Raw genomic sequence first — 26,397 nt, forward strand, 5'->3', positions numbered from 1 at the left:
CTGGGACATATCCCATTTTCTTTTATTTATACAAAAAAAGTTTCTTTTTAAATATAATTTAAGAAGCCCCTTCCAAGCACCGACGTCTGCCTCTGCTGAACACGTCTGCCTCTGTTGAATGCCATCACCCTCCTGCCCTTTTATAACCTCACCCCCCTCCCCTCCACTTATGGACACAGCTTGGGGGCACTTGGGGGGAGGGAAGGGAAAGGTACTGTCTGGGGCTGTGGCATTCCAAGGCACTGTTCTAGAACGTATCAATGGGTCCTTGTTCCCAACAGGAGAAAGTGGAAACAGGTACCCTTCAACACACAAAATCTGGACAAGGGGAAGAAAAGGGAGGGGAAAAAAATAACAAAATAAAAACAGTAAAAATCCAGAACCTTCAATATGAAGGCAGATGAGGGGAGGGCATTTACAAGGGGGAAATGATTGCCTTTGGTGGTGACAGCGGCAAGGTAGGACATCAAAATCCAATGATTACATCACTGGGTCCTGACAGCCCCTTCCTGCCTCCTGGGACATTCTCCACTCCCAAGTTGGCAGGCTGGTCACCCTTTCTCTTTGGTCTGCAGGGACATGCCCACTGAGGTGGAAGGCGCTTGGGGAGCGAGCCCTCTGGGAAGATGGGAGATTAGGGAGGTTTCTTTGCCCAGGCTTGAGGGGAAAGACTCACTCTGAGTTCGGGGTTCCCCGCCTGGAGGGCACAGATAAGATTCTTACCACCCCATATGGCACAGCTCCCCAAATCCTGGGTCTCAAAGATTACCAACTCCCGACACCCTCAGTTCAAAGTGCAATCCAATGGGAGACTGTGATGGGGGAGAGGGGCATCTCTATGAGTCCCCACCCAACTCTGCCCCGGAAAGGAGGAGAGGCCATGTCTCTGGCATGGTGAGTCCTTGGAGGTCAGAACTGCTGGGCTGGTCCTCCCGTCCCGCCAGGGCCTCCTGGCTTAGCTTGGGACTTCATATGCTGCACACTAGCCAAGATTTTCTTCTGGTGGCCTGCCAGGGTGACTCCAATACGGAGCAGGTCCCTGTGGAAAAACAGAAGGCTGGATGAGTTTAGGGACCAGTCAAACCTGAAGCCCATAGCATGATGATGTCAGGAGCTGCGAGGCAGAATTTAGACACCAAGCCTCTACTGCATGGCTGTAGTGGAGGACAGAGAGAGGCAGGCCTCGGAGAAGTTGAAATATGGAAAGGGGCCAACAGAGAAAGAAGTAGGCGCCGGGCAGTGGTGGCACACGCCTGTAAACCCAGCACTCGGGAGGCAGAGGCAGGTGGATCTCTGTGAGTTCGAGGCCAGCCTGGTCTCCAAAGCGAGTTCCAGGACAGCCTCCAAAGCTACAGAGAAACCCTGTCTCGAAAAAAACAAAACAAAACAAAAAAAAACAAAAAAAAAAACAAACAAGAAAAAGTAGTAGGGTGTAAAGGGGCTTCTGGATCAAGGAAGATGTTAAGGAGGGACCAGGGGACCTGCCTAGCCAGGCATCTTCTGAAGGATTTTTTTAAATTATTATATTTGGTTATTTGAGACAGGGTATTGCTATGTAGCCCATACTAGCCTCAAATGAAAAATCCTCCTGCCTCAGCCTCCCAAGAGCTGGGAGAAGAGTGGTATACCACCACAGCTACCTCCTGCCTTCATAAGTCTGTGCCTTTTTCCCTGAGACGTTCAAAGCCGGGGTAAGTGAAGGCCTTGAGGGAGAATCTGAAAGGGGAGGAAGGCTGTCTAAGTGCAGACAGGCAAGAGAACGGTTACTTGGGAGTTGACAGAATCATGAAACCATTTAACATCAAAGCTGGGCAGGGATTTCCAAATCTCAGTGACGTCCTCTCCTTTTATGGGTGGGAAAAGAGAACCAGAGTTGACACATTAATGTGAGAGCCGGGTTTGGAATGTAGATAGAAACACAAAGATAGATACAGACTGGAAATGGGAAGAGAGATGACCCAGGGTGGAGAAGGCTCCAGAATGGTCACCAGCAGGGCACTTCCTTTCTGGGAGAATCCAGTCTCAGCCTCAGTCATGATTTGTTTGGTCTACAGCCCTGGGCATGGTCCTGGGCAATGTCCTTACTGCTGGACCACCAATATGACAATCAGCCCTTGAGGTTGGATCCAGAGGCCCCTACTGAACCCAAGGGTCTGATTCAGCCTCCTATGCCCAGTGTTCCAAGGCACCATCTGGTTGCTGTGCCCTCACTGTGGCCCTTTCCACTTACTCTGCAGAGATCTGGCTGACCACCTCAAAGGAGCCGAATCCAGCTGCTGCAAAACTTTCCTCATATCTTCCCATCTTGATGGCTCGAAGCCACTCACCCACAGAACCAAAAGCAGAGTAGTGAGGCTGCCGCTGGTCCAGGAGTGGATGTGAGGCCCTGGGGGTGGGGGTGGGGATAAAGACGGAAATGCTGAGTTGGACAGCTACGGTGACAGAGGGCTTCGGGAAGACCAACACAGACCCATCCATATACCATCAAAAGGATGGATACTCCAGGGCCACTCAGAAGGGCTCTTGGGTGGTGGCAGAGTCAGGGATGGAGGGGGTGGTTCTCTGGGATCCTCACCCGCCATTCTCCCTGGCCACGATTTTGAGGCTAGCAGGATTCCGGATCATCTTGTCCAGAGCGCTGACCACCTGGGGGAAGCGGGGCCGGGCATTCCGCTCCTTCTGCCAGCAGTCCAGCATGAGCTGGTGGAGGGAGGTGGGGCAGTCTGGGGGAGGGGGCAGCCGGTAGTCCTGTTCAATGGCATTGATCACCTACAGTGACAAGAAGGACTAGGTGAAGCTGGTTTGAGAGTACCATCTGCCCAAAGCCCCAGGTGATGTTGGGATGGGAACCACAGCCACCCAATAGCACACTCACGAGTCCTAGGTAGGTGGAAGTTGGCTGTGGCTAGCAAAAGCACTATCCCTACCGGTAGGTCTTGGGCTTCAGTCTAGAGTTTAACCTCCCAACCCTGCACACCATCCATCCCCAAATCCAGCAATGCTACGCCCAACTCTGTGTGTTCTTTCATACGCATGCACATGGAGGCCAAAGGTCAGTATAGGGTTATCTTCCTCTATTGCTCTACACCTAATGTTATTCTTAAATTGCATTTATTTATTTACTAACTTGTGGGTTAGAGGTTAGAGGACAATTTGAAGGAATCAGTTCTTCCCTTCCACTGTGTTAGTTCTGGGGATTGAACTCAAGTCATCAGGCTTGGCCGCAGGTGCCTTTGCCCACTGAGCCATCCATCTTCCAGCTCTCCACTCTCCTTGATCTGCGTGTGTGTTTGTGTAACGGCCAGACGTTAAAATCAACTCTCTTCCTCAATCACTCTCCACCTTATATATTGAGGCAGGGTCTCTCCCTTGAACCCAGAGCTTATTGCTACCCAGTCTAGCTTGATCCAGGCTCCCGTCTTCCAAGTGCTGGGATTACAGGCAAGCTCCCACACCTACCAGACGCTTACATGAGTGCTGGGGATCTCACTCTGGTCCTCATGCTTACGTTTACAAGCACTTTACCTGCTCAGTCATCTTCCCGGCCCCTCTACCTTATGTTTTGAGACAGCGTCCCTCACTGAACCTGGAGTTGGCTATGCCGGCCGGCCAGTAAGTCCCCCAGATCTGCCTGTACGCCCAGTGGGGTTATGGATGAGCACCACTGTGTGTGGGTGCTGGGGGGTCTGAACTTGGGTCCCCATCCCTGCATGGCAGGTACTTAATGAGTCATCTTCCCAGTTCTTACAGCCAGCTCTTGGATGTAAACATCACCCTCCCTATCCTAAACATGGGTGGGAAAGTCTGGGAACCCCATCCCCCACTCCTGTATCCCAGGTGATGGAATATCCAGGAAATCTCAGTGTGATTATGGAACACTTACGTCCTGGTTGCTCATGTCCCAGTAAGGCCGTTCCCCAAAGGACATGACCTCCCACATGACGATCCCATAGCTCCAGGCATCACTAGCAGAAGTGAATTTCCTGAAGGCAATGGCCTCAGGGGCGGTCCATCGGATGGGAATCTTTCCTCCCTGTGGAAGGAGGAAGAAAAGGTGAGCCCAGGCACCAGCAGGACCCAGGAACATCGTCCATGATGGATAGTGTTGTCAACTTGACAGAATCTAGAATCTTCGGAGATGAGCCTGTGGCAGTGCCCGAGAGGGGTTATCTTACTGGAGTTAAACAAGGTGGGAAGACCCAGCCTAAAAGCAGGTAGTGCCGTTCTCTGGCTTGGGTCCTGTACTGAATCAAAAGGACAGAGAGAGCTAAACACATGCATTCATTTATTGTTGCGTCTTGACTGGGTGCAATGGACCAGCTGCTCTCTTCCTGCTTGCCTTGACTGCCCCTTGAACTGCGAGTTCAGAATAAACCCTCCTTAGGTTATCTCTGTCAGCGTTATTTTATCACGGCCATAGAAAAAGAAACTAAGACACTTCCTGCATCACCAACTCTGCTTTTCTCCCCTACTCCTGGCCCCCACCCCGGGGATGTTTCCTAGAAACAGTCTCTCCTTGCCCAAGCATGCCTCCAGCTCCCTACGTAGTCAAAGATGAACTCTGATCCTCCATCCTCTACCTCCCCAGTGCTGGGATTACAGGCGTACACCACCACATCTTGTCTTCTCTCTTTCTGAGATAGAATCCACCTAGGTGGCCGGCTTCCATCACACTGCTTTCCTCCCTTACCATTGGGGTGACAAATGTGTACCACTGGCCTCTTCCTTCTGTCCTTCAATCTCTTGTCTCCACAGCTATTCTTTTCCTACACATAGGAAGCTGGTTTCCCTTCAGCCTGCAACCTGTATTAGTCTCTCCTGGGTCCAAAGCTGCCAATACTTGCTTGCTGATTTTCCAACCCAGCTCCCTACATGGGCTGGAATGCTTAGCTGGTATCCCTGGCCCCAGGCTCACCAGGGAGCTTGTGTAGGTGGGGTCAGAAGAGTTCTCCTCCAAGAATCTGGAGAGGCCAAAGTCGGACACCTTGCAGACCAGGTTGCTGTTGACGAGGATGTTACGAGCAGCCAGGTCGCGATGGACATAGCTCATCTCAGCCAGGTACCGCATGCCTGAGGCAATGCCCCGCAGCATGCCCACCAGCTGGATGACTGTGAACTGCCCATCATTCAGCTGGAGAGGAGACAGGAGAAAGGCTTGTTTAGGATAAATCACCCACGGTTTACCCTCCTTGCCACGATATCCACAGCAGCTCACATACCCATCTCTCAGCTCACCTAGAAGGCAGCTCAGTTCTCTCACGCAGCCCTACTTATTCTTAATAAATTCTCCTGCCTATTTTAACGCCCTAACAGAGTTTCTCGCCACACCTTATATTTTGGCTTTTGCTTTTTGAGACAAACTCTTCTTTTAACCCTGGATGAACCAGAACTTATGGCAGTCCTATATCAATCTTCCAAACTCTGGGATTACAAGGCATGAATTACCATGCCTCCTGGTTTTGTTTTATTTTGTAGATGTATGTTCAGCCTCTCCCAAATTATAAAGAGATGCTTTAAAGCCTGCCTCCTACACCCCCAATCTGCTTTCTTTTAGATGGGATCACTCTATGTAACTCTAGCTGGCTCACCTGGAATTTACTATGCAGCCCAGGCTGGCCTAGAACTGTCCATTTTGCCTCAGCTTACAGGCATGCACCACAAAGCCCTGCTTCTAATCAGCACACCTGTGTATTATTTTTATTTTTTTAAGACAGAGTCTCGAGATGTAGCCCAAGTTAGCCCCAACGTGTGGCAAGCCTCCTCCCTCAGCTTCCCAAGTGCTGGTATTACAGGTACAAGCTACCACCAATGGCTTCAGTTAGCATTTGTATTCCAGCAAAGTCCCTACACCTTACAGGCAGAGTTGAGCTAGTTTTATGAGTGCACTCCGAGCGGCCTGTCAATGAGAGAAACGTCTCAGACCGACTGTGTGTGAACGCAGGACAAGAGTGAGGAACAGAGACACACAATGACAAGGGTGAGGTCGAGTGCCCAATCTTGCTATGTTGTCATTTTGCCCTTACAGTTACATTAACAAAACTAAGTCAATCCTATCTGAGCTCACCTGAGAGGCAGGGGCCCTCTGCAGCTCTGGAGGAAAAAACAAGGACGCTGCACCCAAGTCTGCATTCTTTCTCCAGTGCTGAGAGTTAAACCCAAGGCCTCATAAGCACTCTACCACTGAGTCATGAGCCACACCCCAGCCCCTCACTGGGGGACTCTAGGCAGGTGCTCTACCACTGAGCCACACCCCAGCCCCTCACTGGGGGATTCTAGGCAGGGGCTCTACCACTGAGCCACACCCCAGCCCCTCACTGGGGGACTCTAGGCAGGTGCTCTACCACTGAGCCACACCCCAGCCCCTCACTGGGGGATTCTAGGCAGGAGGTCTACCACTGAGCCACACCCCAGCCCCTCACTGGGGGATTCTAGGCAGGTGCTCTACCACTGAGCCACACCCCAGCCCCTCACTGGGGGATTCTAGGCAGGGGCTCTACCGCTGAGCCACACCCCAGCCCCTCACTGGGGATTCTATGTAGGCAATCTACTGTGAAGCTACATCACAGTCCCCTTTGCATCCTTACTGAGACAGACTTTCTTCAATGTGCCCAGGCTGGCCTTGGCCCTGTGATCCTATGCCTCATTCTCCCAAGTAGCTAGAACGAGAGGCCATATACTGGTTATTATTTCCGTGCATCTCCCTAAATCCTCGAGCATCCTTGATAGGAGACTGACGTGCTGAAGAGCTACACCATTTGTCCTCTGAAAGCCCCCGCTTCTGGATTTATGGCTTCTTTCCCAAGAGAGTCCTCTAATTTGTTTTTCTGTACGCAATTCTCTTTCTCATGTCCTGATGAGTTGGAAATGAGATGCCTGTGGCTGGACCACACAGGGGAGCCTGTGCTCCACACGGCATGGGTCTCATCCTGGGATAACCACCCAGGCTTGTGTGGATGCCGAGTCAGATCCATAGAGGACAGTCGGACCCCTGAACCTTAACACAGGACTCCCTGTTGGGAAGGTCCCGTTGCAGATTAGGGAAGATGAGTGTCAGAGAAAATTGCAGAAGATGAGAAAGAATCCTGAGATGAGGGAAAGTATGTTTGGAGCCAATGTGGGCGGAAACTCAGAATGATGATAAACATTCCCAGGCAGGCTGGGAATGCAGCTCAGGTGCAGAAGGCTGCCTAGAATCCCCCAGTGAGGGGCTGGGGTGTGGCTCAGTGGTAGAGCACCTGCCTAGAATCCCCCAGTGAGGGGCTGGGGTGTGGCTCAGTGGTAGAGCCCCTGCCTAGAATCCCCCAGTGAGGGGCTGGGGGTGTGTCTCAGTGGTAGAGCCCCTGCCTAGAATCCCCCAGTGAGGGGCTGGGGTGTGGCTCAGTGGTAGAGCACCTGCCTAGAGTCCCCCAGTGAGGGGCTGGGGTGTGGCTCAGTGGTAGAGGCCCTGCCTAGAATCCCCCAGTGAGGGGTTGGGGTGTGGCTCAGTGGTAGAGCCCCTGCCTAGAATCCCCCAGTGAGGGGTTGGGGTGTGTCTCAGTGGTAGAGGCCCTGCCTAGAATCCCCCAGTGAGGGGTTGGGGTGTGGCTCAGTGGTAGAGCCCCTGCCTAGAATCCCCCAGTGAGGGGCTGGGGTGTGGCTCAGTGGTAGAGCACCTGCCTAGAATCCCCCATGAGGGGCTGGGGTGTGACTCAGTGGTAGAGCACCTGCCTAGAATCCCCCAGTGAGGGGTTGGGGTGTGGCTCAGTGGTAGAGCACCTGCCTAGAGTCCCCCAGTGAGGGGCTGGGGTGTGGCTCAGTGGTAGAGGCCCTGCCTAGAATCCCCCAGTGAGGGGTTGGGGTGTGGCTCAGTGGTAGAGCCCCTGCCTAGAATCCCCCAGTGAGGGGTTGGGGTGTGTCTCAGTGGTAGAGGCCCTGCCTAGAATCCCCCAGTGAGGGGTTGGGGTGTGGCTCAGTGGTAGAGCCCCTGCCTAGAATCCCCCAGTGAGGGGCTGGGGTGTGGCTCAGTGGTAGAGCACCTGCCTAGAATCCCCCATGAGGGGCTGGGGTGTGACTCAGTGGTAGAGCACCTGCCTAGAATCCCCCAGTGAGGGGTTGGGGTGTGGCTCAGTGGTAGAGCCCCTGCCTAGAATCCCCCAGTGAGGGGCTGGGGTGTGGCTCAGTGGTAGAGCACCTGCCTAGAATCCCCCATGAGGGGCTGGGGTGTGACTCAGTGGTAGAGCACCTGCCTAGAATCCCCCAGTGAGGGGCTGGGGTGTGGCTCAGTGGTAGAGCACCTGCCTAGAATCCCCCAGTGAGGGGCTGGGGTGTGGCTCAGTGGTAGAGCCCCTGCCTAGAGTCCCCCAGTGAGGGGCTGGGGTGTGGCTCAGTGGTAGAGCACCTGCCTAGAGTCACCCAGTGAGGGGCTGGGTGTGGCTCAGTGGTAGAGCACCTGCCTAGAATTCCTCAGTGAGGGGCTGGGGTGTGGCTCAGTGGTAGAGCACCTGCCTAGAATTCCTCAATAAGAGGCTGAGTGCAGGGCTCCGCAATAGAGAACATGTATAGCATATGTGAGACCTTGGTCTGAATCTCCAGTTATGCACAAAAATAAATCAATCAAATAATTCAACCACTGTTCAAGATCTGGTTTGATATTTTTTTTTCCATGTCTGAAACTATTTAACTTTTTTCTCTTTTTGAAGGTAGAGTCTTGCTATATGATCAGTCCCAGTTGGCCTAGAATTGGTTTTGTATCCCCAGGCTGGCTTAAATGCACAAGCCTCCTGCCTCAGCTTTTCCAGTGCTAGGATCGCTGGCATGAATCCTGCTTTGTCCTGTTCTCTGGGTCCAGCTCTCCCTGTCCCCTCCCCGCTACACCCCGACAGGAGCGTACAGTGCTTGTGAAGGTGGGTGGGGGCAGCTCACCCGAAGGAAGGAGTCCAGGGCTCCGTTCTCCATGAATTCGGTGAGGATCATGACTGGCACGCTGTTGGTGACCACACCCTCGAGGCGGATGATGTTGGGATGCTCAAACTGACCCATGATGGAGGCCTCGCTCAGGAACTCACGCCTCTGCCTCTCCGTGTAGCCACCCTTCAGGGTCTTGATGGCTACACAGCTCTCCTTTTTCCCTGGTGCCTTCAGCCGGCCCCGGCACACCTCGCCAAACTCACCTTCAACAAGAACGTGGAGGCTCAGCTCTTCTGTCCTGACCCATATGTTTCATTCCCATTGCCAGGGCTTCTACCTTTGTGTGTGTGTGTGTGTGTGTGTGTGTGTGTGTGTGTGTGTGTGTGTGTGCCACGCACACACACACGTGCACGCGTTAGAATTAAAGATGTGTGCCACCACACCCAGCAATCCACCTTAGTTCTTGAGAGAGGGTCTCTCATTGAACCCAGAGCTCATCAGCTCTAGGCCGGCTGGCCAATGAGTACTAGTGATCCACCTGTCTGTCCGTCGTCCATCCCGTCCCATCCACCGCACCCCTAAGCTGGGATTACACACAGTGTTGCTGTTCCCAGGTGTTTCACATGGGGCTGGGGATCAAACTCAGGTCCTCATGTTTGTATGGCAGGCGCTCTAGCCACTGAGCCAGCTCCGCAGCTGCCCGACTTGTTCCACTCACCTGCTCCAATCACCTCTTCAATCTTGACGTAGGAGACATCGATCTCTTTGGCAAATTCCCTCACTGCCTCATTAGGGTCTTCATAAGTAAAGGGATCAATGTAGACCTTCGTACCTAAGGAGCCACACGGGAGCCCATCAAACCAGGAAGTAGATTCCTCTGGACTATGATGTCCTGTTAGCTCCCAGCTCGTCCCCGCCACTCCTGCGACCCACATACCGTGCCCGATGAGATATTGCCCGTGTTTATCTGAGTACTCAGCGTCCCTCCCGCTGCTCTGCTTCCTAGGGCCATGAGAAAAGAAGTAAAAAAACAAACTGAGTTATGCCGCTATAGAAGACCACAGAGAATGAAGGAGTTGGGACCTGGGGAGATTCCAGTTGACCGGTGGAGAAGACAGGAAGGCTTGCCCTACAGCAGCAGTTCTCAACCTGTGGGTCGCGACCCCTTTGGGGTTTGAATGACCCTCTCACAGGGGCTGCCCAAGACCATCAGAAAACACAGATATTTACCTCTCACAATTCATAACCGTAGCAACATTACAGTTATGAAGTAGCAAAGAAAATAATCTTATGGTCGGGGGTCAGCACAACGCTAGGAACTGTATTAAAGGGTCGCAGCGTTAAGAAGGTTGAGAACCACTGTTCTAGGGTGTGTGGGCAGGTAGCCAGCCACAGGGGGTTTACAGAGTCTCACCTGAGGCAGAGGACAGCGATGACCACCACCACCAGGACCAGGACCACGCCCACAACTGCAGTCCCTGCGATCAGGGCCAGCTGCTCCCGCCAGCTCTCGCTCTCTGGGGGAGAAGAGGTCAGTCAGGTAAAGCCAAGAGTCCCTGATTCCCTAACTCCAGCGTCGAGCAATGATCTGAGGTCTCCTGAAAACAGACCCCAGCCCAATATGACCAGCCAGTGAGCTCAGATTGAGGACAATGGAGAAAGGGTCCAGGCTTTGTTATAGCCAGAGATGTTGGGGGAGATTTTGTTGACTGTGTGCACATGTTCTTTTGTGTGTGTGTATGTGCATTTGGAGGCCATCACACACGGCCTTTATGTGTGAGCTAGGACCCAAACCCAAGCCCTCATGCTTTCGTGGCAAGCATTTTGCTGACTGAACCATCTTCCTGAGCCAGGGACATTTTGATTTGTTTTATATGTTTTGATGTCTTCTAAGAAGAAAAATCACCTGGAGGTGGTGGCACACACTTTTAATCCTAGCACACAAGAGGAAGAGACAGGAGGATCTCTGTGTGAGTTCCAGGCCAGCCTGGTCTACAGAGGGGTTCCAGGACAGCCAAGGCTACACAAGAGAAACCCTGTCCCGAAAAATCAAATATAAATAAATAGATAGATAGATAGGTAGGTAGATAGATAGATAGATAATAAATAAATAAATAAATAATCTCACTTGGTTGAGGGTCCAAAGGTAAAAAATTAGGCAGAATGATAGCACACACATGTAATCCCATTCAGGAGGCTGAGGCAGGAGGATAGAGTTCAACAACAGCCTGGGCTACAACAGCTGGTTCTGAGTCAGCATGGGCAACTTAGCAAAACCCTACCTCAAAATAAAAATAAAGGCTGGGGACATAGTTCAGTGGTAGCGTCTGGTCTAGCACACAAAAGGTCTTGGAGTCCATCAGCACAGAGAAAAAGAAGACGAAAGTGATGGTCCATGCCTGTAACCCCATCATTTAAGAGGCTGAGGCAGGGGGATTGCCAAGTTAAAGCCTTGCCTGTGCCACCCAATGAGACCCTTGTCTTTAGAAGAAAGAAAAGAGATGGACCAGCGGCTAAGAACACCAGCGGCTCTTCCAGAGGACCTGGGTTCACTTCCTAGCATCCACATGGGGGTGCTCAAAAATATGTAACTCCAGTTCCCAGGGACCCAGCACCCACTTCTGGCTTTCATGTGTACTGCACATACACAGTGGGCAGACATACATGCAGGCAAAACACTCATACACAAAAATAAAATACTTGAAAAACATAATAGATAAGGAAAAAAAGGGGGGGTGAAGAGAATATTAAAAAAAAAAAAAAAAAAAAGAAAGAAAGAAAAAGAAAAAGGCCAAGTATGGTGACACACTCCTGCAATTCCCAGCACTTGGTAGGCAGAGGCAGGAGGATTGCTACAACTTTGAGCCCCAGCCTTGCACATTCTAGAACATCTCCATAGCTACATAGCAAGACCCTGTCTCAAAAAACATAAAGGGAGATTGGAAGGAATGTGCTGTTTAAAAATGTATGGAGTTAGTTGGGTGTGGTGGGGCACACCTTCAATCCCAGCACTCAGGAGGCAGAGGCAAGAAGATCTCTGTGAGTTTGAGGCCAGCCTGGTCTACATAGTGCATTTCAGAGCTACAGAGTGAGATGTCTCATAAATAAATAAATAGCTTGAAAAATCATGGGTCTGAGATGTTAGAAGCATGAGCTACCTTACTTTACCTCAGAGGGTGGATGATTTTTCTTATCTTATTGGAAGAAAGAACCGGGGCTCGTGAGTCAACCTACCACTAAGGATGAATAGCCCTCCAGGCTTCAGAGCCAAGAGTTGGATTTAGTTTCTCTATGTTCTGTCCTTTGCCATCTTTGCTGGCCAGACCTTGTCACTGAAGGATAAAAACTGACTTTGGGGACACTGAGGTAAGACCTGCCTGGTGTGTGTATGTAGGGGGACAATCCCAGTTTCCACCCGATTCCCCAAACTCACCATCCAGTTGAGTCTGACTGTGATGCTCTTGGCCAAAGGGGCCATAGCCAGCCTCGGAGCGTGCGCGTACCTGGACCAGGTAGCTGGCTCCCCGCTTCAACCCCCGGAGCTCAGCTCGGTTTTCTGATGTCTTCAGGAAACGTACACTGCTGGGGCCCTCTGCGCCCTGTGGAGGAGGAGGAAAGAATGGATCACAAGATAGTCCCCCTTCTCCGCTGATTTTCTTCCCTCCCCCTTCCCACTTTATCCTGTTGTGTGGCATCACTTAATCCTTCTAGCAGCTTTATATTTCCTCTTTGAGGTGCTGGGACTTAAACCTAGGTATCCTACATCCCAAGCAATCGCTATACATTAAGCCTCTCCTCCCCAGCCCCTCACTGGGGGATTCTAGGAGGTGCTCTAACCACTGAGTCACACCCCAACCCCTCACTGGGGGATTCTAGGAGGGGCTCTAACCACTGAGTCACACCCCAACCCTTCACTGGGGGATTCTAGGCAGGTGCTCTACCACTGAGCCACACCCCCAGCCTCTCACTGGGGGATTCTAGGCAGGGGCTCTACCACTGAGCCACACCTCAGCCCCTCACTGGGGACTCTAGGCAGGGGCTCTACCACTGAGCCACACCCCAGCCCCTCACTGGGGGATTCTAGGCAGGTGCTCTACCACTGAGCCACACCTCAGCCAGTCACTGGGGGACTCTAGGCAAGCACTCTACTGCTGAGCTATTCTGAAAACCCTTTTGCCTGATAGTATAACAACTATTTTACAGATGAGGATAACTGAGGCTCAGAGAGGCCCAGGGGCTGGCCGCACGATTGTACAGTTACTAAACAGTCAACCTGAAACGCCATCCTCACCAGATGCCTCCAAATGCGGTATCCCAGCTCTGGATCCATATCCACCACTCGCCCTCCCCGGGACAGAGCCCAGTCTCACCTTCTCATGGTACTTGACCTCGTAGTCCAGCACAGCCCCGCTGGGGGCTCTGGGGACAGCCCATGACAGGCTCAGGCTGCTGGGTGATGACCGAGTCACTCGGATGTCAGATACTGCAGGGGGCACTGCAGGAGAAAGAGACGCTGTCGGCCCGGCCACCATGTCCGGCAATCTCTTTCTCCAATTCTTCCCCTACCTGCGCCCCCACAGGATGCCTCTCTCTGTGGTCGTTTGAATGTGACTGGTCTCCACAGGCTCATGTATTTTAATGTTTGGTACCTAGCTGGTAGAACTGCTTGGGAAGGATGAGGAGGTGTGGCCTTGTTGGAGAAGGTGTGTTGCTGAGGGTGGGCTTGGAAATTTCAAAATCCAAGCCATTTCTCTCTCTCTGTCTCTCTCTCTCTCTTTCTCTCTCTGTCTCTCTCTCTCTGTCTCTGTCTCTCTCTCTCACTCATGAATCAAGATGTGAGCTCTCAGCTACTCCAGTACACACCTGCCTTAATGCCATGCTTATCGTGGACTCTATCCCTCTGGAACCATAAGCCTCAAATTAAATGCTTTCTTTTATAAACTGCCTTGACCATGGTCTGTCTCTGTCTCTCTCTTTCCCTCTTTTTTTTTTTTTTTTTTAAAGATTTATTTTATTTATTACATATACAGTGTTCTGTCTGCTTGTATGCTTGCAGGCCAGAAGAGGGCATCAGGTCTCTTCATAGATGGTTGTGAACCCCCATGTGGTGCTGGGAATTGAACTCAGGATCTCTGGAAGAACAGTCAATGCTCTTAACCACTGAGCCACCTCTCCAGCCCCTCTCTTTCCTCTTTACTGTTTTTTTTGTTTGTTTGTTTTTTGTTTTTTGTTTTTAATTTGGTTGGTTGGTTTTGCAAGGCAGGGTTTCTCTGTGTAGCCCTGGCTGTCCTGAATCTTTCTCTGTAGCCTAGGCTGACCTGGAGCTCACAGAGATCTGCCTGCCTCTGCCTCCTGAGTGCTGGGATTAAAGGCGTGTGGGCCACCACCGCCCAACTTGGCCATGGGCTCTTTATAAGGAGACACACTTTCTCTCTTTGAGGCAGGCTCAGATAGCTCAGGCAGGTCTTGAACCACTGGTCATCCTGCCTCCATCTCCTAGCTCCTGGGATTATAAGAATGTCACAACCCTTCCATTAGAGCATAGCAACTGCAGACAGTTTCATTACGATATGAACACATCACTTTTTAAAACCGTTATTTTCTGCCAGTAGTGGGTCTCTTGGGTTAGCCGAGGATAACCTTTGAACTTCTGATTTTCCTGCTCCCACTTCCCATGTTGGTTTATGTGGTCTTCTGCACGCTCAGCAAGTAGTTCGTCAACGCCCCTCCCATCTGTCCCCCATTCTTACCTTCCCGGTCAGTGGTGACATTGACGGGCTCAAAGGGAACTGGTCCGGTGGCTAAGGTAGACACGCCATTCAGAGCAGCGACCTCAAAGGTGTAGGTGACATCAGGACGCAGCCCCCGGATTGCCACCCAGGGCTCAACCAGGTCCCGAGGGCCAGGGTCAAAGGTCAGATCGCCTCCACAGGGCAAGCAGGAGCCCCCAGGGCGGCACTCTCTGCAGCGTACAGCGTAAGTGAGGTCCTCTCGGCCTCCGGACTCGAGGGGAGCACTCCATTCCAGGTGCAGGGAGGAACCGTTCAGATGGGGGACCACACTTCTTGGAGCAGAGGGTGGGGCTGTGGGAAAAAGAGAATCAGGCGGAGGGTAGGAGGGACCACCCTTAAGGACAGACACACTAGTCGGAAACGTTAAAAGGTGAGGTTAAAGCCGGAAAGCATGGGGGCTGTGATGGGTTACTTTTGACAACTCGACACAACCTAAAACCACCTGAGGAACGTCTGCATGGGGGATTGTCAAAGAGTTGGCCTATGGGTGTGTCTGTGCAGGACTGTCTTGATTAAGTTAAGTGATACGGGAGGACCCAGCCCACTGTGGGTGGCGCCATTCCCTAGGCAGAGGTCCCCGGACTGTTGAGAGTGGTGAAATCAAGCTGAGCAGTCGGTATATGCAAGCATGGATACATTCTTATCTTTCTGTTCCTGACTGTGGATGTGATGCTGACTGGCTGTCCCTGCCTTGACGTCCCCACTCTGACGGACTAGGACCCGGGATTAAGCTGAATGAACTCCCTTCCCTCCTAAGGTGTGTCCTATCAGGGTATTTTACCACAGTAACAGAAAACTAGATCAGGGACCATAGGGAGTCTGTTCCAGGAGTCCACACACTCTCCCCCAAATGAACTACACACAAGACAACATCAGATGTCCTTCACCCCCGGACAATGGAAACTTACTGGTGCAAGGTGAACTCCGGGGGTCCGACCGGGCCCGATAGTACCCAATGCGACAGAGGCAGACAGGAGAGCCGATGTTATTGGAGTGACTGTTGGCTGGGCACGGCTGGCAGGGCTCCTCTCCTATTTGAGGCTTGAAGGTGCCCTGGCCACAGGCTGGAGGAGAGAGCAAAACACGTCTATCAAAAACACACCCTGAAGACCAGAGAGATGGCTCAGCCGTTAAGAACACTGGCTGCTCTTCCAAAGGATCCAGGTTCAATTCCAGGTACCCACATGGCCGCTCACAACTGTCTGTAACTCCAAGATCTGACCCAGACCTACATGCAGGCAAAACACCAGTTCACATAAAATAAAAATAAATGAATTAAAACACACACACACACACACACACACACACACACACACACACACAACCACTGGCTGCGTTTCCAGGGGACCTGGGTTCGGTTCCCAGGACCCACATGGTACCTTGCAACCATCGTTCCAGGGGATCCAGGGCCCCCACCTGTGACCTCCAAAGACATCAGGCACACACACAGTACACAGACATATGTGTAGGCAAAACATACATACACACAAAATGAAGTTTAAAAATCACTTAAAAGCTTCAAAAAGAATCTTCCCAACTCCAAAACAAAAACAAAACCCGCACACAGAGCTAAGGAATGAATGAGGGAACGGCCAGAAAGAGGAAAAGGGGGACCATCCCCCCCAGACTAGGGGTCCTCACTCTTCCCAACCCTGACCTTGGCAGTCTGGTGAAGCCCTCTCACGATTTTAATTAACTTAGAGACAGCTTCTTGTAAAGCCCAGCCTGACCTCAAAACTCCGTATGATGCTGAGGCTGACCATGAACCTCTGATCTGTCTGTCTCCACCTCCCAAAGGCTGAGATTACAGGTGTGCACCACCCCATCCAGTTCACTTGGTGGAGAGGATAGAGCCATGGCTTTGTGCATGCCTGGCCAGTGTTCTACCAAATCCTTCGCCATCAGAATAATTTTGAATGTACACTATCCAGTGCAGAGGATGGCTACAAAAGCTGGAGCGCTAAAATGTGTGTAAAGCATTAAAAGAGCTCATGTGAGCAGCACCAGATACTTTGCTCCTTTACCACAATACAAGTCGGTAAAGCCGGACATCTTGTTCCATCCTGTAATTACAACACTTGGAAGCCAGAGGCAAGGGAAAGACTGCAAGTTCAAGGCCAGCCTGGGCTACAGAGCAAGTTCAAGGCCAGCCTGGGCTACAGAGCAAGTTCAAGGCCAACCTGGGCTGCAGAGTGAGACCTTGTTTCTCAAAAACAAAAACTGGAGACTAGAGAGATGGCTCAGAGGACCCGAGTTCAGTTCCCGGCACTCATACTGATTGGCTCACAGCAGCAGCCTGTAACTCCTGCTCCAGGAGTTACCTGATGCCTCACCTACACACAACTGTACCTATGCACATATTTTAAAATAGTAATCTCTTAAAATTATTTTAAAAAATAAAATAAAACAAGATCTAGGCTAGGCATAGTGATAACCCTCAGGATGCTGAGGCAGGAAAATTCGCCAGTTGGGAAGCAGCCTTCGCTACAAATGAAGACCTTATCTCGGGACAAAACAAAGACCACACACGACAGACCAGGAGATGCAGCGGCTGGCCTTGGGCCCTCCGGAACGCCGAAGTCATGAGCAAAGACAATGTTTTAGCTTGCTGCGGCACCCGGAATGGACTGTGTAAAGTCCTGTTTTTAGGATGGTATGTAAAACCTTAGATCCCAGTCCAAAGGCAGGGATGTTGCCAACATTCCAAAAGTAATGACTGGCTAATTTTAGGTGGACATTTGTGAAAATAAAGTCATTTACGGGACTGAGAGCCGGTTCAAGGGGTGAAAGCGTTTGCCACGAAGCGCTTGCCAACAACTTGACAGAATGCCTGCAAACTGACCTCTGACCTCTGACCTCTGACCACACAAGAGCCCTGGAAGCACAAGTCACGCTCCCCCCCCCCTTACCCCCAACAAGCACACACAAAATAGGCAAATCCCTAAACAAAGCAAAATGAGAAAACACATGTGAGGACCTGAGTTTGGATCACCAGGAACTACATTTGAAAAAATAATAAATACATAACAACAAAGCCAAAACCAAACCACCACCACCACCAAAAATCAACTAAAAGGCTGAGGACATAGCTCAGCTGGCAGAGAGCATCTTGCCTAGCATGTGCAAGACCCTGGTTCAAATCCCCAGCGCTGTCAGAAAAAAAAAAAAAAGTCAAAAGCTGAATTCCAGGGACAGAGAGACAACATGGTATCAGCAAAGGAGAAGAAACTCCCAACAAATACAACAGAGACCCTAAAGTCCTTTTCCTCAACGCAAAAAGGTATTCCAGGTGCCCAACGATAGTCCGACCTCCCCGGACAGCCTCCAGGTAGTGTCCAGAAGGCAGAGGAGGTAGAGTGCGTGGACGGGTTGGACGGCGTGGACGTGGATGAAGGGCGTGGACAGGGTGGACGGGGTTACGGGAATAGTCAAGAAGAGGAAGAGCTCAGACCTCGGCTTGAGCTTCTTCCCTAGCTCCGGTAACTGAGGGTCCAGGAAGTAGGGTATGCTCAGAATGGGGGAACTTAAGGGCTGGATACAGGTGCCTGCCACCAAGCCTGATGATAAGTCTGGTCCCCGGGACCCACATGGAGGATGAGAGGAGAATGGACCCCACAGTTGTCCTCCGGCCCCTACAACCTACCAACCAACCAATCAATGGAATGAACAAAATTCTAAATACTACTTCCTACCACACTAAGAATAAAACCTGAAGTTAAAAATAGTCATCATCATCATCCTCCACTGGGCAGCAGTAATCCCAACACTCGGGGGGCAGAGGCAGGGGATCTCTGTGAGTTCGAGGCCAACCAGGTCTACAAAGGGAGTTCCAGGACAGTCAGGGCTATACAGAGAAACCCTCCTCAAAAAAAAAAAAAAAAAAAAAAAAAAAAAAAAAAAAAAAAAATCCCCAAATGTTAAGGAATGAGGCCAGGATGGGAAGCCTCGCAGCCCCACCGCAGAGACAGGAAAGCTCCATGGGTAGCCCCATTCTCACCTCTGCAGATTTTGTTGCCCTCGGCAGGCTCGTAGCCTGCGGCACAGCTGCAGCCGGTGACCTGCTGCTCAGCCCACTGGCCGTCTTCCCGGCAGTAGAGGCTGGGGCTGGGGCTGGCGGTGGGGACAGCATTGGCCACACAGCTGCCTGCCACGGGCACCACCAGCTCCCGAGGAACGGTCTCTGGGAAGTAGGTCAAGTTCATGGTCAGCCGGGAACACTTCTTGTAAAAGAGGTGTAGGGAGAGCAGGGCCATGCAGGCTCCTTGGTCTTGGAAAGCCAGGTAGAAGCCGGCTTTGCTGAGCGGGCCCAGGCGCAGCGTCTTGATGTTGACTTTACCGGTGGCTTCAGCCCCGGGGCGCTTCCGGGTCAGATGCTCTGCAGCCACCGTGTCCACCTGCCAAGAGAAGCCGGGTTCACCACCGCTGTCCCAATTCCTGGATCTAGTGAGCTGTCTTCTTCACAGACCACTGCAATGACCTCAGCTCATGGTGGAGAACATTCTTCCTGCCTTCCCCAATATGTAATACATACACACATACACACACAATATGTAATAGACATACAGACATACAGACCTACATACACAACATGTAATACATACACAATATGTAATACATACACACATACATACACACACAATATGTAATACATACATACACACACAATATGTAATACATACATACATAATATGTAATACATACACCCATACACACACAATATGTAATAGACATATACAGACATACAGACCTATATACACAATATGTAATACATACATACACAATATGTAATACATACATCCATACATACACAATATGTAATACATACATACTCACACACACACAATATGTAATACATACATACACACATGGTCGCTTATAGTCCCAGGCTGGTCCCAAACTTGCTATGTAGCCGAGGAGGATGACCCTGAACTTCTGATGCTCCTGCCTCAACCTCCCATGTGCTGGGATGACAGGCAGGTGTCACTAGACTTATTTAAGCAAGGCTCCGGATACAGCCCAAGGCTTTGGGGTTGTCAAGCAAGCACTCTAGCGACTGAGATACTTCCTAGCCCAACATGCGCTCTCCTGCCATTCATGAATCCTGTGGAGCTTCGCTGCTTCTGACTTTGTCCTGTCTCAGGGTCCCAATCATTCATCTGTCCCATCACCGTGACCTCAGAAACGACCGTGGAAGTGACGGGTGGATGACCTTGTGGTGCAGGAGCCAGGACAAGGAGGGCCATCACTCTGGAGGCATATGTGAGTTCAAAGCCAGCCTGGACTACCAAGTGAGATCCAGGACAGGCTCCAAAACTACAGAGAAACCCTGTCTCAAAAAAAAAAAAACAAAAACAAAACAAAACACCAAAACCAAAAAACAAAAACTCACTTCAGATGTTGTCTTTCCATGGGAAACCCACCGCCAATTCTGGGTGGAGATTGATAAAAATAAAAATTCATCTTTCAGGGGTGGGGATGTAGCTCCGTTTGTGGAGTGCTACTTAGCATGCGGGAGGCCCTGGGTTCGAGCTCTAATACACACCTGTAATCCCAGCACTGGGGAGGTTGGTTGGGACAGGAGTTTATGGTAACCTTTGGCTACCTAAGAGAATTTGAGGCCAGCCTGAGCTATACGGGAGACTTTGTCTCAAAAACCAAACAGGAACTAGAGAGCTAGCTCAGCAGCCAAGGGCACTTGCTGCTCTCGCAGAGAACCCGAATGCAATTCTTAACATCCACATGGTAGATCACAACTGTCCGTAATTCCAGTTCCAGGAGATATGATGTCCTCTTCTGGCCTCTGTGCGCACCAGGCATACAGGCAGGCAAACACTCATACACATAGAATAAAAATAAATGAATCCTTAAAAAAAAATCTTGCCGGGTGGTGGAGGCTCATGCCTTTAATGCCAGAACTCAGGAGGCAGAGCCAGGAGGATATCTGTGAGTTCGAGGCCAGCCTGGACTACAGAGTGAGTTCCAGGAAAAGGCAAAAAGCTACACAGAGAAACCCTGTCTCGGGAAAAACAAACAAACAAACAAACAAACAAAAGTAACAAAACAAACCTGGATGTATTGGCGCACGCCTTTAATCCCTCTTCCAAGAGGCAGTGGTAGACAGATCTCTGAGTTCAAGGCTAGTCTATCTACATAGTCAGAGACCATATTCCAAAAGAAAAAATAAAAAGACAAAAGAAAAAAAAAAAAAGGAAAGGAAAAGAGGGGAAAAAATTAAAAACAAAACAAAACAAAAAACAAACAAACAAAAACCACCCCATGAAGGTTGGTTGGAGGGAGTTAAGCGCGTGCATTCCTCTTACAGAGAACACGATGCCCAGCACCCACACGGTGGCTCACAACCATCTTTAACTCCAGTTCCAGGGCCTCCAACACCCTCTTCCGTCCTCCTCAGGCACCAAGAACGTACATGGTGCACATAAATAATGCAGGCAAAACTTCCACACATCTAAAATAAAATGAATACGTCTAATAAAAGATTTAAAACCGACAACAGCAAAAGAGTCTGGCTCGGGCGGTCACGGGGGTTGCCGCCAAGCAAAATGGTCTGAGTTCCATCCCCGGAACCCAAGAAGGAGAGGGCTATCTCCTGCTAGTTGTCTTTTGACTGATCCCCACATTTGCCCGGTGGCAGAGATCATGCGTGCACCCAATAAATAAATAAGCAAAAATGACACACACACACACACACACACACACGCACACGCACACGCACACGCACACGCTTAAAAATGCCAAGTATGGTGCCATACACCTATAATCCCAACACTTGGGAGATGGAGGCAGGGGGATAAGGTGCTAGCCGGGATCCCTTCCACCCTCAAAAGCCTAAGCTTTGAAACCCTGTTCTGGGCCAGCACTGGCAGGGGCTGAATCGGGAGATCACTCTGATTCCGGCATTTTCAAGGCCAGTCTGGGCAGTACAGCACTACCTCAGCTTTCAGGGAGGCAAAGCATGACTGGTGCTGGAAACCGGAATTTAAAGGACAGGGCTGAACAGATAGCTTAGTGGTTAAGAGCACTCATTCAGCCGGGCGGTGATGCTGCTCACCTTTAATCCCAACACCCTGGCGGCAGAGCCAGTCGGATCTCTGAGTTCGAGGCCAGCCTGGTCTCCAGAGCGAGATCCAGGACAGGCTCCAAAACTACACAGAGAAACCCTGTCTCGAAAACCAAAACAAACAAACAAAAAAAGAGCACTTGTTCTTACAGAGAGGACCCCGATTGGATCCCCAGCACCTACAAGGCTGTCCCCTACACAGGTCCCTTCTCTCCACCCACACCGCCACCTCTTCCCTCCCTAGGCTTAAACCTGCTGCTTCTAGCCGCCAGCGATCCTGCCAAAGGCCCTAGAACGGGGGTTGAACCCCGCTGTAGTACCTTGATGTAGGGGTTCTCCATCCAGGCCGGCGTGTGGGCAGTGGCGGTATCAGCTTCGCTCTCATAGTAGAAGACGGTGAAGGTCTCCTTGCATGAGCGACTGGCGCGCGGCAGGGACAGGCACTCCATCATGGTGAAGCGCAGCGTGGCATACACGTGGACAGCACCCCGCCTGGGGACCCAGCCGGTGCGCAGCCAGTGGGCCTGGCCCCCAGGACGCTTCATGTCGCACACCTCGTAGGTGCGCACGCTGTGCTGTTCCTCATCCAGGCCGCTCAGCTCCTCCCACTGCGCAGAGAAATGGGGCCGTCAGCCAGGGTACTCCAGCTAGCATTGCTGGGGTGGCATCTGGGGTAGCTACAGGAAGCAAGCATCTCGGGTGCATCCTTACAACCCCCTGCCTCAGTTTCCCTCCCGGGTCACCAGCGGTCCAGCTCTTACCTGGCCCTCTGCCTGAGGGTAAGTCACCCACTTCAGATCCGCGGTTTCCAGTTTCGTGTTCAGCAGGGTCTCTAAGACAGAGAGACCGAGTCAGCCCTTTGGGGAGGTGCGGGAGAGAGGTAGGGCCAGCAGCTTGCTGGGAACGATCGGGAATGGCAGGGAGTGGGTTATCTTTCTAGTTCCAAGTTGGACTCCAGGGATACCAGGAGGTGGCAACATTTATTTTCTTGGGCCAAGCCTGCAGACCTGAGTTTGATTCTTGGGACCTGGGTGGTGGCAGGAGAGAGCTCTCCTGGCACAAGAAAACTCCTTTCTGTTGGGTTGTCAAGCTTGGAGACATCATTCCTTGATGAGCCATCTCACCATCCCACTGCCCTTAGCCTCATGCCTCCTGATCCCAGTGCCAACTCCACCAGCAGCGGCTGGTAGGCAGCGGACTGCCTCTAGGGACTCCCAGATCGAGACTTCCTTGGGGGCTGTGCCCAGGAGGCTGAGGGGAATCCATGCTGGAAGTTAAACGTCCACAACTCAGGAAACTGAAGAAGGTGGCTCTCGGGCGGCTCGGTCTCAGCATTTGCAGGGGTGGGGGGTGGTGGTGGTGGGGCTGGCTCAGCAGCAAGGTGCTCATTTAGCACGCTCGGGCTCTGTGTCTCATCACCAGCACCACAAAAATAGAAAAGGAAAAAGTGCTGGGCATGGTAGCACCTTCCTGTAATCCCAGCATCTGGGGAGGTGGAGACAGAAAGATCAAGAGTTCAAGACCAGCCTCCACTACCATAGTGAGTTTGTGGCTGGTCTGAACGACATGAAATCCTGTTTAAAAAAAAAAACGAAAACCAGGACAACCCCATCCTGTCCCCTCACCCCTTGGGGCAGAGGGCTGCTGCCACAGGCCTTGGTTCCCCACAGGCCTGTCTCGGGCTCCACATTCCCTTTCCTAAGTGCCAAAATTGGCTTCCATCCCAACTCTATTCCTCTTCCCAGGCCCCACCCCCTTTTCACACCAGACACCCCAGCTCTCCTGCAAGGTGGTGCCCTAGCCTGGGGCACAGCACCTCCCCCATCTGCTACCATCTGAGGAGTAAATTCTGGAAGCCCGGACTCTGGGGTTCCCGCCCCGGCTCCTGCAGAGGCCTCAGAACATCTGGAGTTGGTTAGGAAAAAGAAAGGAGATTTCAGGGGTGTGTGGAGGGGGTGGTGGATAGGAACACACCTGGCAGGATTCTGGGATCATTGTGGGGGGGAGGGGACAGGGTGCAGACCGAGTGAGGGATTAGGAGACGTGCAGAGGCCTCAGGCAATATGCATGCAGAGGGAGGGTTGGGGAATCCCCTGAAGAGGAAAGGGCAACCTGGGGAGTGGGGGGGAGGGGAGGCAGGAGTCTGGGAACCACATGGGTATTGAGAGTGGGCCCCCAGGGGAGCCAGCAGAACACCTGGGACCAGGTCCTGCCCTCCCCTTTGGGGCTGCAGGAGAAAAGGGGTGCCAGGAAGCTAGGGTGGATGAGGGGTTGCCTCAAAGCTACCGGTGAGGTCCACGGGTGCAGGGGGCAGGCAGGAACCTGACCAGCTGGTGGAGGTGAAGCCCAGGGGCCCTCAACGGCAGGAGACAGCAGAGCCCATTGGGGACAGGATGCCCGGGGTTCTGGGAAGGGGGTGGATAGAGGCTGCCGTCTCCACCCTCCATTGTTCCAGCCTGGATAGTGTTTTCCTGTCTCCAATTTACACACTGTCTGTGCTATGTACAGGCTGCTCTTCAGCCTGCAGAGCTGAGCTCAGACTCACTTTCTCTCCCCTTACCTCAGACCTCTTCACCTCTGGCTCACTTCCCTGACCCACCCTCACCTCTGTCCCACCTCAGTTTAGCAACTCCCTTTCCGGGTCCCCGGGGACTGACTCTCAGTTTACACCTTCCCTGGGGGCACGTGGCCTTGGATAAACTACTTAACACTTCTAAGCTTCGGTCTTTCATTTGTAAAAATGGGGAAAGGGGCCCCGGCTCCAGCAGGACCCCTGGAAGTGAAAAATGACAGAAAAATAAATAAGCGCACTTGGCGCAGGTGGAGGGAGGGCTTGAGAAACACTCAGGTAACGCACGTGAGAAGGAGCATTTCCTGTTGGCATCTTTCTTTCCCTCCGACACACTTCATGGATTTTCTGCCCATCTGACTTCCTCCTCTCCAGGGGCCCAAAGCCTTCCCTCCCATCCTCACACTTTGATCAGCCCAGAACATCACTGCCCAGCCTAGAGGGAGCAGGATTTTCCTAACGCCTTTGATTCCCTTCCTTCGGCAAGGCCCCCCTCCCCCCTCCACTCCCAGAGCCCACTCCCCAAACACCCCTTTGATTCTAAGCAGCAAGGGAGGTTGTGGAGGAGCCAAATTCATTGAAAGGAGATTAGGGAAGTGGGGAGGGGGTTTTTACAGGTCCTGGGCAGTCCCCAAGAGGGTATGGGGAGTGAGAGAGAGGCTCACTGATCTTCAAGAGGCATTTGGAGAGGAATCCAGGAAAGAAAGAAAGAAAAAGAGGCACACACACACACACAGAAATCTGAGGCAGGCTAGGAGGTGGCCAGCTGGGGTGAATTAGGGCGATACAAGCCAGTATTAGGCAGTTTCTGCGGGCTTGCACGGCAGGAAGAGCCACGGGCTTGGGAAAAGTTTAGGTCTTAAATGGCATTTAAAAGGTTGGGGTACAGCCTGGAGGAAAAAATAAAAAGAGGGAGAGAGAGAGAGAGAGAGCCTGCACGAGGTCAGTCGCCTGGCCAGCCTTTTGGCGTTTGCGTCGGGCTGCAGATGGGGCCATCGCTACCAGGGTGTGGGGTTGCAGGGTCCAGGTGTGAATGCGAGAGAATTGGCAGTGGGGGTCGTTTTACGGCCTAGCTGGGGTCTGCCTCGTCTGGAAAAGTGCCCCCTCCGGGAACCCCCCCCCCCCGGAGTTTGGCCAGGGGTGGAGGATGGATAGAAACTTTCGGGATAGTTTTGAATACTAGGGTGGGTAGGAAAAGAAAGCCTGCCAAGGGCCTTTGACACCAGGACAGAGAGTTTAGAAGGCTGGGAAGGGGGAAGGTCCCTGGTCTGAGCTCTGGACTCCATCTCTTTCCCAAACAAAAGAAAAACCCCACTCCCCGCCAGGCCGCCTCTTCCCCCGCCCCCTCCCGTCCTAGCACTGTTGGTCCGAAGTGTTTAGGGGTGCCAGAGTTGGAGTAGGGAGAGACCAGCTTCTGCACCCCGAGGCACAACTTTAGGGACCCCAAGAATAGGAGGGGGACACCCCCCAAGTAATCTCACCTTCTAAAGCGGTGACGAGGGACGCCCAGCACAGCAGCGCTCTGAGCTCCATGGCGCCGCCTCACTTTGGCTGAATACGATCCGAGTTTGGGGGGCCCTGGCCCCCCCAGGTCTGACCCTCCCTTGGGCGGATGCACACCGACTCTGCTGCTGGGACTTTCCGTCGGGGGCTTCTCAGCGATGGCCCATGCAGGCGCGCCGGGCACCCGCGCTCAGGTGCGGCCCCCACGTCCCCGCCGCAGAGCGCGCGCGCGGGGAGGCCAGCCTTGAGGGGGGACGTCCTGGCAGTGGCCGTCGCTGGGCGGGCGGAGATCGGGACGTGGCTGAGAGTTCGTTCGGGGGGTCCCTCCGGGGCTTCGGGGGGTCCCGCCCTGGCTGACTCGGGGTGGGCCGATGGCTCGCGGTCTCCCTCGCTCCCTGGAGTGGTTGGTGGCCCTTGCGCCGCCGGGCTGAGCGCGCGGGTCGCGGTCGAGGAGGGTGGAAGCCGAGGTGGGGACCGAGCAGGAGGGAGGGAGACAAGCTGGGCCAGGGCTGGGCCGGGCAGAGACTGGGCCGGGAGGCGCCAGGCCTAGGAGGGAGGGGCGCACGGGA

General features: G+C 52.4%; 1 protein-coding gene across 1 annotated transcript; it reads right to left on the bottom strand.

Moving 5' to 3' along the window:
* Positions 1–26,397, bottom strand: Ephb4 (EPH receptor B4). The gene is made up of 17 exons (XM_036172524.1): positions 25,807–26,397; positions 22,518–22,588; positions 22,077–22,364; positions 18,676–19,072; positions 15,587–15,742; positions 14,637–14,969; positions 13,257–13,381; positions 12,320–12,485; positions 10,301–10,403; positions 9,824–9,888; positions 9,605–9,718; positions 8,902–9,149; positions 4,916–5,131; positions 3,884–4,033; positions 2,576–2,769; positions 2,231–2,386; positions 1–1,039 (listed from the first exon to the last, which is right to left on the bottom strand). Exons 1-17 carry the CDS (start codon positions 25,856–25,858, stop codon positions 910–912), a joined length of 2,964 nt encoding a protein of 987 aa, XP_036028417.1. The 5' UTR covers positions 25,859–26,397; the 3' UTR covers positions 1–909.

The sequence above is a fragment of the Onychomys torridus genome, chromosome 22 (genome assembly GCF_903995425.1).
Source record: "Onychomys torridus chromosome 22, mOncTor1.1, whole genome shotgun sequence".
NCBI lineage: Eukaryota > Metazoa > Chordata > Mammalia > Rodentia > Cricetidae > Onychomys > Onychomys torridus.